General features: G+C 37.4%; 1 protein-coding gene across 1 annotated transcript; it reads right to left on the reverse strand.

The window, feature by feature from the left end:
- Positions 1-9,221: 9,221 nt before the first annotated feature.
- Positions 9,222-18,558, reverse strand: LOC145766581 (uncharacterized). Its single transcript, XM_082578298.1, has 7 exons — positions 18,474-18,558; positions 17,818-17,967; positions 17,299-17,408; positions 14,289-14,451; positions 11,173-11,399; positions 10,248-10,407; positions 9,222-10,009 (listed from the first exon to the last, which is right to left on the reverse strand). Exons 1-7 carry the CDS (start codon positions 18,556-18,558, stop codon positions 9,444-9,446), a joined length of 1,461 nt encoding a protein of 486 aa, XP_082434424.1. The 3' UTR covers positions 9,222-9,443.
- Positions 18,559-20,381: the final 1,823 nt, after the last annotated feature.

The raw sequence follows: 20,381 nt of genomic DNA on the forward strand, positions 1-20,381 counted from the left end.
AAGAGCTTGGTAGGCCTGCCTATATGGGCTCACAGCAAAGATTGTGGTTCAAAATTGCCTTTACGGTAAAGCGTCTAGCTAGCAAGGTTCAGTGTGTGTTTAACCAAAATTTCCAAAACTGACTAGATGTATGAGTGTATAGGCTAGCCATTAAGGTTAGTTTTGACTTTTGAACTAAACTTTTTGCTGTGTGAGTTGTAGACTGTGGCTGAGGAGAATCATCATGCCTGCTTAGTGCTTACAGTTTGGTGTACAACTACGGTAACTTGATTCTTAGCAATAAACTCTGCTTAGCCTTTATCATTTGAACATAATTGAGAGAAAGAATCATTTATCATTGAGAGAAAGAATGACTGAACACTTGGCAAAAAATTCCTTAATATCAGAGAATCAACATGGTTTCATGCGGAGGAGGTCTTGCTTGACACAGCACCTGGAGTCTGTTGCCAACTGGGTGAAAGCTATGGATGAAGGTGGCTGCACTGATGTGATTTTTATGGATATTATGAAGGCCTTTGATACGGTTCCCCACAAAAGATTGATGTTAAAACTGAAAGCTTTCAAACTCCATGACAATGTTCTGAAATGGCTCGACTCTTTTCTACAAAATCGTAGACACAGAGTAACAATTCACAATGAGTTTTCTGACTGGTCTAATGTGACAAGTGGAGTCCCTCAGGGCAGCGTCTTGGGCCCATTGCTGTTCATAATCTATATTAATGATTTGCCTCTTGGTTTGAAAAGTTCGGTTAAACTGTTTGCTGATGACACTAAGATGTATAAGAGAATTCGAGACCATACTGATTTGGAAGCCTTACAAACTGACTTGGATCTTCTGACAAAATGGTCAAAAGTATGGAAACTAAAGTTTCATCCCGACAAGTGCTGCTTCCTCAGAGTTGGAAAAGAACATCAACACATGAAATCACAGTATAATATGGTTACAGAAAGCGGAGAAAAAGTTGTTTTAAAAAGTGTGAGTGAGGAAAAGGACCTTGGAGTGATATTCGATAACAATCTATCCTTCTCATCTCACATTGACAAGATGGTATCTAAGGCAAATCGTATCGTTGGTGTCATAAAAAGAACCTTCACTTTTCTTGATGTAAATATGTTTCTCCTTCTATACAAAACGCTAGTCAGAACAATATTGGAATACAACAACATCATCTGGTGGCCAAATTTCAAACATCAAACTGTAAAAGTAGAAGCAGTTCAACGAAGAGCCACAAAACTTGTGTTTGGATTTCGAAAACTAACCTATCCAGAAAGGCTGAAAAAACTTGGTCTGCCCACTATAGAACACAGAAAACTCCGAGGTGACCTCATCGAAACATTTAAATACATGCATGGCTTGTATGATGTCAATGTCAACAATCTATTCACACTGGACCTGAAAAACATTGCTACAAGAGGACACAGCCTTAAGCTGGAAAAGCCAAGGCCCAAGACCAGAAAATTTAGTAACTTTTTTACTTGTCGTGTGATCAATGGGTGGAACAGTCTCCCTGAACATGTGGTTACTTCGCCAAGTGTAAATTCGTTCAAAGCTTCGTTAGATAAATTTTTCCAAAACCGGGATATTGTGTACACCCCACAATGTTTCTAATTCTTATGTTGTGTTTTGTGTAAGCTTACCACAGTAAGTTTGTTTGCAAAATTTTTAACGTTACCTTCTATTTATACTGTTGTTGCCAATATCTAATACTGTAGGCCTAGTGTACTATTTATTGTTGTGATTGTGTAGCCTACTGTTATTACTGTACCAACACTAGTGTTCAATTACACTGTTAGCATTAGGCATTCCAGTAGTCACTGCCTAATTGATGCATACCAATATTGCTTTAGTACAATAACAAAAATTTTGGTATTGTTTTTGTGTGTCTTTTTACCTTATATAGCTGTTTACTTTTGCGTGTGTATCACTGTTGATACCTCTGTTAATCTTAATATTGTTATTATCTTTATTAGTTGTTTACTGTACGTGATTGAAAGATGAATAAGCACTCTGCTTTACAACATCTCATATATTATTATTATTATTATAATGTTGAAAAGAATAGGCCTAACTCAAATTCACAATAAATAAATGTTCAGTACCGTAACAAAAATAGTTGTACTACTCCAATTTTTAGTCATCCACATTTTCATAAAGTTGGATCATTTCTTCAGCATCCTGTACCTCACTGACTGCAGTAGCTGATGCAAAAAACATTAGGGTAGGCTACGTTATCATTTTTGTGTTGCAGTGTGGACCATTTATCGAGGATCCCAGTGCCTTGATACCGTGCAAGCTCTGTACAAAGTTAAAAACCAAAAAACCTAGATTTACCTAAATTTGAAAAAAAAACAACTTAAGACCCAGATGCGGTCAAAAAAACCCAGATCTAGGTGGAAAAATCAAGCTCTGGCATCCTTGAAATGGATAATCTTGATCAAAAGAGTAAACTATCCAGAGTTGCCAGACGCCACGCATTGGCAACTCAGCAGAAAAAGTACGGTACCGTATTGTTCAAAATTCATAACGTAGCGCAAAGAAAGTTAGAAAAATATCTTAATTTAGCAAGTTCCCGCTTATTTATCTTGCATAAATTCGTCGTAGGCCAACAGGTATTATACATTTTGGTGACCAAAACAACTCTATCGATTTATTGCAGAAAAAGGACACTTTCAAAGGATGATTTTAAAAGACGTTTTGATACAATTATGATTCATGCTGAATGACGTTTGCCTTCTCAGCAGTTTCTTCTGCTCCACTAAAGTTTTTTTTTCACCTTCCGTCACTGTGCTGCACATGAAAGAATGTGCCTTTTGATCACACTTTTGCCTGCAAGTATCAAATTCAGGTTCACCCTTGACTCAGTCAGGGCTCGGCAACCTGCGGCTCGAGCACAGTCTCTATATTATAGAGACTGTGCTCGAGACTATAGAGACTAATATAGAGACTGTGGCTCGAGAGCCGCATGCGGCTCTTCACCTCCTCTGAAGCAGGTCCCTTTGATTTGACAAAACTTAACCTATAAACTAAATTTGCGTTTAATTAGTCTACTATTATAACAGGTTGATAATAACTTAGCCCAGGGGTTCTTAACCTTTTTTGTCTCGTTTACCCCTTGCCGCATGAAAAAAGTAAAATTTACCCCCACCGTTTTGGTGGCCCCTTGTGATGTCATCGTGTCCAGTTAACCATGTGTCCAGTTAATCACGTGTCATCGTGTCCAGGAAATGCAAAACATCCTTTTTTCTGGATTCATCTTGGCAAATATCAAAAACAAGCTGTTTATTTGCCGAAGACACGATTGGCGGGGTCCTGTGAAAAATACTGTCTACTCAAATGTCCTAAATAACTATGATAAAAGCGCACAAGAATGTTTAGCTTTTTTTTCTTTTATTAATAACTGACACCCAATTTCAACAGTCAATCAGTGAGACTTTTGTGCTTGTTTTCCACGAACAACATTGGAGATTCCTGAAACAGTCGTTGAAAGAGCTACTTGCATGTCGTCTTTGGGAACTAAGCGAGATCGATGTTTTGTTTTAGTCAACAATGAAGAGAATCCTGCTTCACACAGATAGGCTAAGTAGTTGGAAAAGGTATAATGACTTCAATGCACGCTTAGTCAGCGTAGGAAACTCTTCAACTAATCCACACCAAAATTTGGAAAAGTCACCATTGCACGATAAGAATTTGGAACAAAGCGTTGTTGAACATTGAAGATCAATCAATTCATCTTTGCAAAAATCATCGTCAGCATTCAGCAATAGCCTACTTTCTAACTTGGCTTCGAAGGGATGAGTTATCCAATGAGCAGTAGGCCTACTGTTAAAACTTTCACTTTCGAAGTAACCGTCAAAGTTCTTTAAGGCGGCAAGGTGCTGGCATATTTCGACTTCGAGGTCAGAAATCTCGTTGCGACTTCTACTAACTTTCCAATCATCACATGTTGATTGGAAAGTTTTTTGTTGTTGCTTTTCCAATCATCAAATGTTGGAAACTTTACGTAAATTCTTTTTTGAACTCTTTTACTCCACAGATCTAATTTTGTCTGAAAGCCCTGAATTTTATCATGTAGGTGTAGGCCTACATCTATAATGGTAACACTTTTTCCTTGCAGTTGCATATTGAGCTGGTTCAAACTTGAAAAAATGTTTGTCAAGTAAGCCAATGCACCAATAAATTTATTTTCGCCAAAGTGCTTACTCAACGGAGATTTGCGTTCTCGAAGAAAAATCTCGATTTCACCGTGTAGTTCGAAAATTCGAGACAAAACAAGACCCCTAGAGAGCTACCGAACTTCAGTGTGATAAAGGAGAACAGCATAAATTTGAATCAAAATCGAGTACAACAATACCAGTTCTTTAATAACTGAAAAAATGAAGTTTGCTTTAATTTAGGATTCATTAAATTTACCCCCTCGGTAGGTGAAATTTACCCCCAGGGGGTAGACTATCAAAGCTGGCTCTATAATATGGTGCAGAAATGAGCCTTATTGAGTGATAGCTTACTTAGCCTACCAGTGGCGGATTTAGAACGTAATTTATGAGTGGGCCTAGGAAATATTTTGGTGGGCCTTCACCAATAATGCCACGGCGGGCCAGCATACAAAAACTTAGTGTTAGCCTATCGGAGCTTCTACACAAGGCGGAGTACGGTATCCTAGGTTTCGAGTTAAAAAAGTTGATTATGTCATTAGCCTATAATTCGAACTGCCAGTGAGTTGTCTTTTAAAAGACAAAAGTGTCAAGTTGTTAAGGCGTCCAGTCAGCATGGATGATCTCAAGCGCGTTTGGATCCTGTTTGTTACGGAGGAAAGTCTCTCGACGCTGCAGGACGTGGAAGGCAGTGTTATGATGGTCCTTAAAACACTGTTCATTTTCGGGAAAATGTCAGAAGGGCGGCTGTCCAGTAGGCTACTTCCATTAATGTAGGAAAGTTTTCCAGATCTATTTTCCGTCTGATGTGTTGAATGAATACAGCATGTTAAGCATCTGCAATCTCGATGCCATACAGTGCACACGGACCAGTTAGAATGTTTTTTTTTTCGCCAAAAGTGGCTTCGAAAGAGGCCGCTGCTCTCATTAATCCATAGCCTACGTGTTTTCCAGAAAGCCTCAGTTTAACTCCGTTATCTGCCTGTCAAGAATACAGTTCCAAAGCGCCCTTAAATCCTCATTGCTCTTGACAGCCGACGTTTTTCCCAGCGTTGTGGTGACAACAGACTTGTGAAACTTCTAAGGCAGCTTGCGTTCACGAGAAGCAAGTTTGCGTTCACAAGTTTAAGCACGTCACCAAAGTCACCCTTCGAAGCCTCGCGGAAAGTTGCATGTGTAGCTTTCAGTGTTTCAATCAGTGATATACAGTCTGTCACACAAAATGTTGAGCTCTGCAGGCCCTTGGTGGTAAAATCGCTGTTTTCAAACAGTTTGCAAAAAGTCACTAGCATGAAAACGAACGTTTTGTTTGTATCTGCTGCAGGAGCTGCTTTGCTTCTATTAAAGCCAGCTAGAGTCTCCAGTAATACATCAAGCAACTGCAATATCTTATGCACCGACCTTGATTTTGAACTCCACGTGGTGTCACATGAGCGTTCCAGCTCCATGATCTGCCGGCTGGGATGCATTTCCTTTGGTATCTCCATCAAGCGACAGTGCCGGTGGGCCCCGGTAAAAAAACTGTGTAGCCTAAGCCTATTTGATTAACAATGTCAAAAAATGTGCTCACATGTCCAGACGCTTTAGCAGCGGTGCAAAGCATCTTGTTAAGCCGATGCGAGTCGCAGTGTAGGCTACATACAGTAGATGGTTTAGAACGGGAGAAAACAGCGGGACAAGAGCGTCTGTGAAGTGTAAACCATCAAAGACGACAGTGGCGAAAGGCTAACTTTTTCCTGGGAAACATCGCTTTGTGTAAATTGTTTATGGGCTGTTAAAGTGGTATCATGCTGTGAAATAGTGATGCCAAAGGCAATTCAGTGCCACTTAGTTGTTCTAGTGTTAAACATTAGTAGTCTATTTTTTTTCCATGAATCTGATTTTGGGTGGGCCCACTGTAAATTTGGGTGGGCCTGTACCAATCAGGCCCACCCGGTAGATCTTCCCCTGTTACTTACTGTCTAGTGTTTGTCACAAAATAATAGCCTACACTAGCCTGTATTGCAGTTTTTGCCATTCAAGTTTTGACTTTCAGTTAAGTTTCAGCTTTTAGATCTAATTCTAACATAGGCTAATAGGCTACCTTTTTCCATCAGTAGGCCTAGCCATGCAAGTCAAAAAGAGAAAGGTTTTAGACGAAAACAGAGGATTAACTTAACATGGACAGATAACTTTGCATTCAATGCAAGTGATGTTGGCATACCTGTAGCCTATGCTTAAAATGCAGAAAAAAAATCGAAAACAACAAAGAAGTTGATGCACAAAGACATTTTCTGCGAAATGCCCTTTCGAAATAAGCGGAGGAGAAAAGTTTTGGAACTAACTTAATGGAAAACGCGGAGCAGAGTAAAAAAGCTTTTAGCAAATAAATACAAACCCATGCCTCACCAGTGCTGCTAGTTTTGTGGCAGCGCAAGAGATTGTTAAGCGTAGAAAGTGGAAACCGTTAACAGACAAAGAATGACCTACATCAAGAAAAGAATCATTTTTTAACCAGTTAAGTGTGTAGCCTAATTAATTTTTCGCAACTCGAGTTACTGTACTGTGTGCATTTAATTTAGCGATTTTGACCAGCATTTTTTGTCGCATTATATTACTATAGGCCTAGTATTGGGGAGTCCTTAGCCAACAGCACAATAAGCTTTTGTCTTAATTTTCTTTTGTACTTTTTGCTTCATTTTGTCGTTTTAACCATTCCAAAAAAGTCGATATTAGACTATTGTTTTCTGATGACTACGGTAATCGCAATGTCACTGCATTATTTCTGTCAAACTGCAATATTGTCGTTGGAAACAATGTTCTTCGTTTCTTCATAGCGCCGTTCAGACAAAGCCAATAGGTAGGCCTATAGGCCTACTAAAGTAAAACTAAATTAAAAGTGTCATGAATAGCTGCGATCACGAAAGCGATAGTAGCCTAGTTGTCATACGCACTTTTAGGCCTACAGGTTAAAAGGTTAGAAGTTCAGTAGATTAATAAACTGTATTTTGATCTGTATTTTCAGAAATACCGTACCACAAATATATTAGGCCTATTAAGTTTTGTGGCTTTTTGCTGGCCCTCTCTACCGAAAAATGTAGCTGAAAGGCTCTTTTGTTGAAAAAGGTTGCTAATTAAACTTCATGGAGGTTGCTAACGACCATTAATTGCTACCAGCATGTCACCCGCTATATTTGGTACCGTATGTAGCCTAGACTAGCCTATTGTATTCGCTTTAACCGGTAAAATAAAATCGAATTGAACTGAAATATACTAGTGATGTAGGCTATATATTGTAGTTTGCGTAATGTAAACAATCGTCCATTGGAGACACGCAAAAGAGGTGACAGATTTTATTTGAAAATAAAGGCCAACTACAACTACGAACATTTTACAAGGATTAATTACGAGATGTACAGTCAGGGCCTCTGAGAGAAATTTTCACTAGGGGTACGAAGAGTCATTCCGGGCCCCTTTGTCTTGTGCAAAAAGCTTGATGTTTACTTAGGCGTATTGCACACCATACAACATTTTACTGTAGAATTGGACAACTGTGCGCAATAATAGTAGCCTATCAGGCTGCAATAGGCCTACAACTATTATTTAGTGTTTTGTGTTGTGTATAGGCTATTATGTGATCTCTCCTTCGCCATTTTGTGTATCCTGCATTGAATTAGTGTGTTAGTTGTTGATGGTGCTGTTGAGAGGTGTCGTTTGTAGGCCTACAGTTTTAATGTAAAATTTTCAAATTTATTTATTTCTCTTAGTTGTAGCCTATAATTATTCCTGATGAGGACACTATAGGAACGTTGGATTTAGTAGTTTTTTTATATGTTTAATAAAAACTGTTAAATCCATTAACGTAACTGAGTGTTATATGTATCTGGTACAACAAGTCAATTGCTTTTAACAAAACATTTTTCCATGTAAAGCATTAAATAACCACTATGGTCCCCTAATTTGCGCGCAATGTAGCCTACTCAGTTTCCTTTCCGGGACATTTTGCTACATTACGCCCCCCCCCCCAGGAATACAGCATAACAACTTTCGTGCTTGAATTTAGTCGTTTAGGATGGTTTTAGCTAAAAAAAATTTGCGCGTGAATTATAAAATCACAATTTCGGGCCCCAGCAATCAAAGGCCTGGGCCCTCAAGGCTACGCCGTACCCTCCTCTGATAGGCCTTGTGTACAGTAAGCTAGGGCTGCATTGCATGTAGGCTAAAGTTCTTTTTGCAACTCCAGCCAAAATTGCTTTGCAAATCACATAGCATCTTTGTTGGTTTGGTTTTGAATCTTTATTCTCGGACTGACAAAGTCTCTGATGAGTTATTTCTGGCAGTTTCGCTTATCTACTTGTAAAGGCTTAAAACCACTGTCCGCCCCCATAGCTCAGTTGGTTGGTGCGTGACTTCGTGAACCAAGAAGCTTCAATATCAAGCGGCGCTAGTTTGAATCTGGTGTGCGCTTGAGCAAAGCACATAAAGGACTGTTCTCCATTCAGCGGCACCTAAAGGATGAAATGATTCCCCGGCAACAACATTTCAACAATCGGAAACTTTAATCTGTCAATCTCGGTAACTGGGCCTGCGTCAGTGGTTCAAAGTCTCTAGTCTACAAGTATGTGGAACTGCCAGGATTTAGCTGCCAAAGACGCTTTCCCAGTGAAAGGAAAAAGATTTAATCAATCAACCGAGATGCAAGGTCGGTTACCGATATTGACAGAGTGAAGTTTCCGCTTGTTGTTGAAGTGTTATTGCCGGGGAATTATTCCATCCACTTGTTTCCGCTGAATGGAGAGCAGTCCTGAAATGCGTTGCTCAAGCGCACTTCTTCTTCTTCGTCGTATGAGCTTTCTTCCGGACTATATGTTTGGGCATGAGGTCATCAGCCATTCGACAGTCTCATCATCCAGGGCCTTCAGTCCAAGCGTTCCCAAGCGCACTGAAAACATTTATCACAAAAAAGGGCACGCACGAAAAAGCAGGGTTACAATTTATTACTGTGTCACTCTAGCGAAAAAATATCACACGACATGCAAAGAAATTAAATAAATCTATAAAATTGATTTAATCTTTAATTGTGACTTTTATTGTTGGTAATAACTCTACTTAAATTTGGTGACAGGGATCTATTGAAAGCGAACACGTTGAACTACAAATTTTGACATTTTGTGGAAAAATCGGGCACGCATTTAAATATTCGTGATACGGCAACGCAACCCTCCACTCCTCTATGGCCTACCTGTCTTACAAAGTTAGCCAATGCTTAACAATCTAGCTCATTGAGGATTTTCTTTGGCACTTGTAATATATCAGTTCGTGCAAACCTTATTTGTCTTTAAAAGTTTTCGCCGGTTGCGATGAACTTTGACCTGTCGCTCCGGCGATATCCTTTGTTCTTTTGTTGTAATCAGCTTCCAATTTGAAAACACGTGATCACATGTTTCAGAAGTTTTGGATTTTCCGCTTTGCTGTTTGTGATTGGAGTCACTTGTTGCTTTTTCAACACTTGTTCTGAATGTACAGGAGAACGGTGTTGATCGAACGTCTACAGGGTTTTGCTCTGACTCATCTGGAAGAGACGAATAGTTTGTGTTGTGATTGAGATGATTGGGTTCAGATGCTGATTTACGAAAACCAAACGAAAAATTATTATTCTTGCCCCATTTGGAACGTATGTCTTCTGAGAGTGTTTGTTTGTGATGAGGGTCAAAAAATAACAGCTTTTCTTTTCCACTTGGCAATACAAATGTCTTTTTTGGGCGTTTCAACAAACCGTTTAATTCATTTAAATTATTGCAGTCCTCTTCAGCATTTTTCGCTTGGTGTATCGGAGATGCAGTTCTCTTGATTTGCCGGTTGCATATTTGCTCTTGCTCTGAAAATAAGCTCGAAAATTAAACCATTTCGTAGGCAACTGTACTGGATACAAATTTTAAAAGGTTTGTGACACTTGGACCAGGTGGCAACAAGCAAAATTTTAAATGTATTTTGTTTTTTAGCCTTACATTGAGTTTTCAGAAGAAATTTTTTTCAACAAAATGAAGAACTAAAGTGGCGCATCTAATTGTAAAACAGGAGGAAGTAAAATACAAACGCTACTACAAATCAACTACCTAAGCTTGATCTTTCTTCTTTCAACTCATTTTCTTCTTTTAAAAACTCTACTTTCATTCTTTTGGGTGATTGTGGATCTGTGGATGTGGCTATGGAGGGAATTGTGGGGCTGTGGTTGTAATTATTGCCTTCTATCTTTACTTTGCGATGTATCTTCACCTTTGGGAAATAAATAAACAAAAATATTAAGTTATTTAAAACGCATGACTTTAGTTTGCACAAAACTTCAAATGTTTTACGACATCAACATGGATGCTACAGAGCGGTTAAATTCGATGACATGGTAGCAAGATAAAAGAATAATAAGTTTGCAGCCATCGGAATCTTTTTCAATGAATTGAGATGCCACGTCAGCAAATGGGGACACGTGACACGATATTCAAATTTGCTTTATAATGTGGTTTATTTTCAACTTACAGAGTTTTTTAAAGTGAGTTACTTTATAAGTCTTTAGTTTGTTTTCTCTGCCATCACTTTTAAAAGTGTTGATGTTTTATTACATTATTTTACTTATTTGTAAACAACAGGTAACATACCAATTACCTTTAACTATAGGTTGCTTATAGAAAAATCAGTTTTTTTTGCAACATTATTGATCAAAAACTTAAGTTTTTCAAATGCATAAAAGTGATCTTGAAAGTGATATTGATCTTGAAGATCACAATCTTGATTTTTAAGATCACGTTGTTTTGGTGATCTGATCCTGTTCTTGATCACCAAAACTGCTGATTTTGCCCATTTCTGCTTGTAAGGAACACAGTTATTGCAATCAACAAAATAAATTTAGTACATCTACAATCTACTGTAGCCTACATAGCCTAACCGTTTGCATACTCTAAAAATAAGCCAAGTAACTAACATAGGCCTATGATACGATTCACAAAACTAAATGATTTATTGAAAGCGGTTGATTTAAAAACGTACTGAAGCTAAGTCCATTGGTTTCACTAGTGGTATAATATCATTGCCATGTCTTGCTGGAGACTGAGGCGAGAGAGGTGTTCTTCTGCTTGGAGAGAGCTCGGCTTGTGACGTTCTTGAAGATGAGTTGCAATCGTTGGACGGTGGATTTGTCTCAAATTTGTTTTCAATAGACATGTGGGATGGAGAAATTCTGTGTTTTGCAGAAGCATCCAATACGGGTGTTCCGCCTTTAAAGTCAAGCAACCAGTTTTAAATACAAGCATTTGAAAGCAATATTCACTGTAATCTATTGTAAATTTTACTGATGTTTACAATTAAAACAGGCTGCTTAGTATTTGATGAGGCTAAGAACCTTGTTCAATCTATCATCGTATCAAAGCATTTACATCTAACCGTCAGAAACATGAGCTTATTACTATTTAACATTGAATAACATTAAACAGTTGAAAAACGGACCGATAGTTTGATTCTTATTTATCCGCTTATGATAGCTATCCATATGTAGACGATTACTTGCTTGAAATTGAAGAAAAATCTCGTGTAAGCTGGGATAAATGCTATCTAAACAGGTCAGGTTTGGTTTAATCTTCGATGCTTAGTTTAATATTAGCGACGGAGTGGAGATCAAAAATTGATGATTAAGCGATTACATTTCAAAATCGAAAATATTTACGAACATTTTATGACAAGGAAAAAAACAACTTAACTTTTCAATTCCAAAACGCGTACGTTATTTCAAAGCTCGTTATTTTTGTTGTTGTTTTAAGTTTCGACCATCAAATTTGAACGCTCAGTTTTACTGCAGCATAACTTTGAACAGCTTTAAATCACTCCGAACAGAATCACAATTAACGTATCCCGCAACAGTTTTTAATATAGTTTAAAAAAGACGTTTTGAAAATATTTGCATTTTTGTTACTTTAATTTAAATGAAGACAGATTTTTTTCAAATGACCCAAATTACATATATTTCCCATTTTGGGTAGCTTTGCAACAAAACGCTTTATTCCAGACTTTGAGACTCATCGTTGCTATTAAAATTTATCAGACTAAGGAGAGGATTCTTCAGTTACTGTATTTTTAAACGAGCAGTGGGATACAACCTTAACCCAATGTAGGCTACTGTAGTTTCTATTTTACAGAAACTCGGAAACTCTGATTGGGGTGCCCTCCCTGACACAATACGGTCAACTGCTTTAGCCTTATGCTATTCGGTTGCAGAATATGCTTGCCCAATGTGGGGAACGCTCAGCACATGCCAAGAAAATTGACCCCATATTGAACCAGCTGCCGTTTGACTACAGGCTGTCTCAAACCAACCAACATCACGTCACAGCACATTCTGTCTGGAATTGCTCCCCCAACATCAGAAGAAGTGTGACCAGCAGAAAGGAAAGATCTTGTCAGGACACAGATTTGAGACACCCACTGTATGGCCAAACTCCAGCACACAGGCGTCTGAAGTCAGGAAAAAGTTTCCTTGCTTCAGTTGTCCCATTAGGTCAAGACGATGTCGCCGCCAATGTGCGGGTTCAACTATGACAGGAGGGACTGGCAGCCGGACCGACATTGGCCAATATGGAGCTCACACCCATGGAGAGGAGAGCCTTCTTCCGGAAAATTTGAACCGTGGAAGTATTGGCGATGCCTCAACCGCTTAAGAACTGGTATTGGCAGGTGTAAAACCTTGATGAGACACTGCATGGGGTTATTCCATGGGGAGCATAAGTTGCAAATGCGGACAGGAGTAAACAATGCATCATCTACTCGAATGCCCTGACCTAAAAGCAAGGTGCTCTGCACAGGATTTGGCCGAGTTCAACGATAGAGCAAGAGCTTGCGTGATGTTCTGAGCTACGGCCGTGTGACACACGATGAAGAAAAATCCAATGCAAGAATCTTAAAAATAATGCTGTGCCTTTCGTAACTTACAACGAAATTTCTGCATAAGTAAAGATGTTTTTTTTGTATCATGCAAAAGTTTAGAAAGAACACCCTATTGATGCCATTTGAAAGTGTTGTAAAGTAATGAAGGTCATAGCAATAGGAGATAAGGGGGTAGGGAGGCTGTCGCTCTCCCGTTGAAAAAGAACACCTGTTTAGGTGTTTTGATTGTTGTCCATATCCTACTAATACAGTTATTTGTAAAAATATTTGGGCAAAAATGTCCAGTTATTAACGTAACGATGGTATGCAAAGAACATTGACTTTGATTTCATTGTAATATTACATCAAATACTAAAAGTAGGTAGTTGTGTTCAAAGGTGCAAGTTTGATGCAAGGAAGATTTAATTTTATCTTTTATTTACGGTATTTGGGCACATAGGCTACAGGTCTATGAATGTAGATTAAAGTTAAGTCAGCCTTGTTCACCGAAGTTGAACGTTTTGTTGCCTGTGTTTTCGTACAATGCCAAGTTGACCATGACTGTGGAGTTATTAAACCAGGGGTCGAGAACCCATGGCCCCAGCTAGTATATATGGCTCTTCGTGACGGCATTTGGCTCACAGAAAGTTTGATCATAATTTATTATTAGAATTTAAAGCTGAAAATAAGCTTAGAATGTACCGAACCAAATGCATTTTTTCAAAACTTTTTTTTCAAAACTCATGGCCCCACTTTTACAATCTATCACCTACCACTACATGCTAGTTGTATTAAATGTTAAAACATTATATAGTCCTTACGAAAATACATTTCCAAAAATGTAGCTTTCATGGCACTCTTACCTAAAAAGGTTTTCGACTGCTGTATTAGACTATACACTACCTCAGAGATTGTGAATAATATTGCGTTTTTGAAAGTATATTCGTAAAGACAAAATTTGGGCCAATTTTGCTCGCCCCCACCCTAAATATTTTACTCTCCTGCGGCTATGATGAAGGTCATAGAACTTCCAGGTTCATATAAGTTGATATTATTTGGACTTTGTTGTTTATTTGCTTTCAATACAAAACTTTAATTCTCACGCAGTGCATCCTTTGGATCCATATTTGGCTTCTCTCTAGCATCAGTTTAACTGACGGGTAGTGGTTCTCTAACAGGATGAGTAAAATTGTCTACGCCATTATTTTGTGTCATACAAAGTAATTGAATAAGTACATTTTCTATTTTACCGTTCACAGAGTTTGGAGATGATGAGGGCGAATCTATCAGACTCTCTGGAGCTTCCTCATCAGCGATCATTGTGATATCCTCGTCATCTTTTCTGTAACGAGCTGCTTGGGCCTTTGCTCTTTCTATTTGTTTGATTCTCCGATAAACTTTTTCACAAGCACTCTGAAAGGAAAGCGTTGGATTGAAAACTAAAATTATAGAAGGAAGTCTGCAGTCTGCACCCTTCGTAAATGTAATCTGTTTCCAACTATCGTATACTGTGAAGGTAGTTAGGTATACAACATATGCCGAAGGAAGGTATCCAACATACCAAATTATACTGAGCACTATTTACCCATCAGTCACTATCCGTTTACAGTGGATGGGTGCTACATTTTTTATTAAGTTTTTTGAAGTAACCTTGTTACTATAAAATTTGTAAACATTTTAACTGTCATAGCCCTTATTTTGTACCTTAAAATCGCTTATCGCTCATAACGAAAACACTTTTGAAGACTCTCAAAGTGAAAAGTTCAGGAAACTTGCAACCTTTTGAATTTTTTTGTGTCTCATTAAGTTTAAATCGCCCTTGTTGCGCTTCCAAGTGTTAATTATAAAAAACCTCTTCTTTTCTTCTCTTCTCTTCTAGGTTTGGTGGCTGTGGAATTGATAGCGTTTATAGTACTGTTTTGTCAATGTATATTTTAAACCTTTGGGTTTTGTCATCTTTCCCGTTTGTTGTTGTCAAGTTTGTGTGTTTACTTTGCCTTCTCTATATATTTACGCCAGCAGCAAAAAATAAAATTGGACTGAATTAAAAGATTAGAAGAATTCTGGAGATTTGTAAAGTCATTAAGGCCCAGGATTGAACGAAAATGGAAAATGCCATACTCGAGTTTTACCCTTGTTTGGGGTCATCAGTGATGCATATCCATGTTGTGTTCAGCGGGAATCGAATTTTCGACGATGAAAATTGTGGACGGCTTTGAATTGGACGCTTAAGACAACATGGACATGCACCATTGATGACCCCAAAGAACAGTGAAACTCAAGTATGGCATTTTCCATTTCGGTTCGATGCCGGGTCTTTTAATAACGATTAGAGATAGAACCAATGAAATATACTTGAAAACCATATTGGTTTACAATCATGAAATGGAGATCACAAGCACACAAATTTTGAAATTAGGAGGTTGATAGTGCCTGGATACAAGATGTAAAACCTCAATTGAAGTCAGCATAGCGTATTTCAAACGATTTGATCAATTAAACCTTCGTGAGATCAACATTTCCTTTGCCTTTTATTGAAATTATATCAAGGCCTAGTCGTGATATTTTCTTAACTCAAATACTGGATAAAAACAACTTTAAAAACGAAAAAAACATGAAATGTGGTTTCTGTTGCTGTGTATTATGGCATACCACGTTTTTGCTACTAAGCATACCTATGTGTACTATCCATTTTCTGTATGTAAACGTTGTCATTACGATATTATTACGATTTTTTGCTTCAGTTATAGCTACCATTTAGATATTTCAGTCTGGCCACTCCGCCAATCCTCGGCGTAAGCCTCTTTAAGACTTAAAAACCTAAGCTGGAAATCTTTTGCATTTGTCCGTTCTTCATGTGATAAATAATTCAAATAATTTAAAAAGCTAAGAAGATTTTCTTATAAAACGCAAAATTTCATTGATGGATCCAAGTCAATAACTTCTTCTAATAAGAAGAGCTGTTCTGTCAAAACAAAATGTGGGTTCTTGAAGATTGTCTCGAAGAAAAAACAGAAGAAAATTGTTTGAAACCAGTGAAGATATTGGGAAATCTATCGCATTAAAAACTGGTGAGGATCGAACCAAAAATGAAACATCTACCCTTGGATTTTGTTTATTAAAAAAAGTGGTTTTTCTGTATAGAAAAAGCTTCATAATAGAAAACGATTTTTTTATACCAGTGTTCATGCTACATGTTGGTGAAAGACAATATTAAAGTTAATTAAACAATATATACGGTTGTAAATTAACTTCAGTGTTGTACGCGTCACTGAAATAAATTGGCGGCGTCAGCGCAAATTGCCTAAAAACTTTACGGCGTAAAGTACTGCGTAAGTTCTTAAAGAAATTGACGGCGTCAGCGTCAGCGCTAATTTCTAGTGCTATTTTAGCCAGGGTCTCACAAAACAGAGGTATTTCAACCAAGTGTAGGCTAACAATAGCTATAAATAAAGAGCAGGTTTTATGTTTTGAGACTGTATTGTAATTAGCTGCTTTAGCTTATTAGTTATTTCTTAGTAGAAACACAAGCATTTCAAAACGTTTGTCTGACAATCTGCTGCGTTTAGGACGCATAATGTCCTTTCCAAGCGAAAACGTGCGTTCCACAGCAGCGCTGAATGGTATTGGTGTGTTGTATTTCAAAAACAAGTCTTGAAAACGTTTACTCGGAAAGGTAGCCTATCACTGTTCCAAGCGTGCTGTGAATGTGATGGCTTAGCATATATAAATCTTATTTTAACGAGGTCCACTGCACCAAAATCGATCTTTTCAGGGGCATAGAGCGTTTGAAATAAAGTTTCTTCAACGTCCGCGATGACATTCATTGATTTTTCGCTTTCCCTCTCTGATCCCTCGTTCTCAATACTGCTCACGATATGAGTGATCACCATTTGGCGAACTTCTTCCGCTTGTTTTCCAGGGAGCCATTTTCAACCAACGTGAAATCGGGTAATTCGGATGAGTCGCGCTGGCCAGAATACATTGTGCAACTCTCATTGTGAAACAAGATTTTCCATGAAAACAAAAATGACGCATAGCGCTTGACGCTTAAATTGACGCTTAAAATCGGCAAAATAGTTGACGGCACTATCACTTCCGTCGACTAAAAAATAAACTGACGGCGCTAGCCTCAGCGTCAACGTACAACACTGCATTAAGTTTTTAGGTGATTTTTGTCACATAGCCTACAGTGACATAGTAAATAAATAAATACCTCCTTATGATGCACGGAAAACGAATGAATAGTCGCATGCTTACCTGAACATGAGTGAAGTTTAAAGCTGATGACGCTCTGTATACGTCGTGAACATTTGTCATGTTGAGAACGAAAGTCGAAGAGTAGATGAAGTCCAGGATGACACGAAATCCTTAAAAAAACATAGAGCTTTTAATCTTTATTGATTAAATAAAACGATCGGGTCTAAATTAACACAAACCTACACAAGTTTTAAAAACCTAAACTAGGCTAGTGTGGAAAATTTGAACAAACAGATGAATGCTCAAAAGATTATTATACGTTGTTATGACATTATTTACTGTTTCAAATATGCAAACATCTTAACTGTTTTGTTAAGCTACTATAAACTTATATTTATCTATTGAATTCATGGATAATAGTGCTCAATAAAAGCAAAGCAGATGCAAAGCGGTTCTATACGATTTCAATATATTGTTTAAGTTACGGTATGTAATCAAAAATGTAAGGTTGATCAAAAATGTAGAAATACTCATTGAATAAAATTGAAGATTGATAAAAAAAGGTGACCAAAGCCCCACCTTGTAAAGGGACTCCGGCAAGGACAAAGTAAACTTGCTCTTCTGCGGAGGCAAATAAAGATAGAAAGTAATCACTGTTAGCAGCAAGAAACGATCTGTGGACTTGAAATTTTTCTCCTTCCACAATAAGTGTGGCATCGCAAAACATCCCTGAAAGAAATGTTTAAAGTTATGTATTAAATCTACATGTTGTAGACTATGTTGTTAAAAATAACAAATAAAAACTGCTCTTCAACCCTTGTGTGTCTTAATTAACTTATTTCAAAGTCGAGCTTTTTACACATTAATTAAAAATATTACTTCCAGAAACACTAGCATGGCAGATGTCAGGATGCAGAACCGACCGTTTATAGAGAGCAAATATAAACCAAATTCTCTTAGCCTACAGTAAGTAGGTTATGCCTAGTAACCCATTTTTAGCTCTATCATTTATTCTATTGAATTCATCAAGGTCAAAGTTGGAGACAAAGACACTTCACTAAGATTATCACAAAATTAAAAACATATTGCAACAACAAAAACATATTTTCAAAACATTCTTTATGCAAGCAAAAAGTCTTTGTAAAATTAATCAAAGTCAATCAACTTTGATGCAAGTTTAATATGTTTTGACAGAACACTTAGAATGTGATGATGTAAAATTATTGAAAATTCACCATTTTTTCTTTGTTCATTCAAACGATGCAGCACATATGTTGTGTGTTTCACTGGAAGAATATTTGTTTGCACACTATCTGCCATTTGTTTCGATTTTCTCTAAAACTTGTCGTAGATAGCCTAATTTTCAATCTGTTATGAACATGTAAAAGTTAGGCAATGTTAGTTTAAGAAATAACAAATAAACAACAGGATAAAGTGCCCAACAAGACAACATAATTGTTTCAAAACCGGCGTGTATTTTGTTGAATATGAGTCAATCTTACTTCTTGACTCTTATTTTCGAGATTTTTATCGAATGTTCTTGTTTAATACATTCTCTTACGCACCCTTTCTAGAATTTCTTGAAAAGTAATTGTTTTTCGATGTAGGCCTACTTGTAATTCTTTCAATAGCCTTCTGTGCTTTATGCAAACTGTTCTGTTTACCATAATTCAAGCATGAACTTTTGATCATTTAATGTAATAACGATAAATTGTTTGTAGCTTCATCAACTTGTTGTTAACAAAACAAAATTCCCTGATCTACTTTTTCTTAAAATCTGCAACTGAAATTTTCATCTATCTATTCGTTTTTATAAACTGAACTTCCTTCTGCAATATAAGATTAATTAAATCGTTGTCTAACATTAAGATTTTCTCAGCAGAGATGCGTGGGCAACCACTGGCGTTTCGTGTTCTTACAAATTTTCTCTGTCTCTGATCCGTTTCTGAATGAGGATCATCTTAAAAAAGCCTCGCTGAAGTCTATGTTAGCGATAAGATAAAGGCGAAACAAATTTTGTGAAATAAAAGAGCACAAAGCTCCTTACCCAGAGCCGGATTAGTGCAAAAAGAGAAAAAAAGAAAGAAAGAATTATAGAAAAAGAAGAGAATTTTCCGGCTTTACTTTATTCGGACTAGCGGGAATTTAATCGGATTAAAAAACTCAAATCCGACAGCGGAAAAACAAGCTTGCACAAGCCTACCAAGATTATCACCATGACAACAAGATCGGATTAAACAAAGCCCCTGACCTTTATCGTCAAACAGGCTCTCACTAATTCCTCAACTAAATAAACTCTACGACCTTTATTAGAAGGGCAAAAAGCGATTGAAACACAATTGGGGTAGGAACGAGAAATACTAGCATTTGCAAACCTAAAAATAGCCGAATCAAATTAGAAGTTGTGCCAGGACTGTTGTTTACGACCCAGACAGCAAATCAGCCGTTTTTACATAGATGCACCGTCTGAAGACCTAAAACACGGCTGATTTGTCTTCTGGGGAAACACAATAACGCTCACATTCATGAAACTACTGTATAACACCTTCAAAAATGTACTTTGCTACTAACAAAGTCTGCTTTGTAAAGTGATGATAGTTTGTTTCCAGCGCTGTATAAAACCACACTGAGCAAAAAGACGTTAACAAACTTTTATTAATGTCATTCGCTTAAATATGGATGTTGTTAAACTTTTCTGACGTATTACAAAAACTATACTATATCTTAGTGGCGTTTGAACATTTTTTGTAACAGGCCTACAAGTTTAATAACCATCGTTTGCGGTGGTTACGAGTCACAGAAAGCCAAGTAGCTTATAAAACGGAAGATCCCTAGGGTGAACTACTGAGTTCAGACTGCTGAATACGCCATATTCACACACTCCAAACAGAACGTGAACAACTCCTGTATTATGACCTGCTCTCTAGTTATCGAAAAAGGTAGGCTAGTAGCCATGTCTTTGTATGATTTTTTTCTTACATTTTAATTTATAGCCACATAATCAAAGCTTACCATCCAGGACACAACAAGAGGAAAAGGTTGATCAAAAACTTGAGGTTATACAGTTTTTCTATCTCATCATAAATTTCTCATTTTTTTTGTTACTTTTTTTTCAGCATGAACATAAGAAGAGAGAACGTGAT

Source organism: Aplidium turbinatum, chromosome 3 (assembly GCF_918807975.1).
Source record: "Aplidium turbinatum chromosome 3, kaAplTurb1.1, whole genome shotgun sequence".
In the NCBI taxonomy this organism is placed as follows: Eukaryota; Metazoa; Chordata; class Ascidiacea; order Aplousobranchia; family Polyclinidae; genus Aplidium; species Aplidium turbinatum.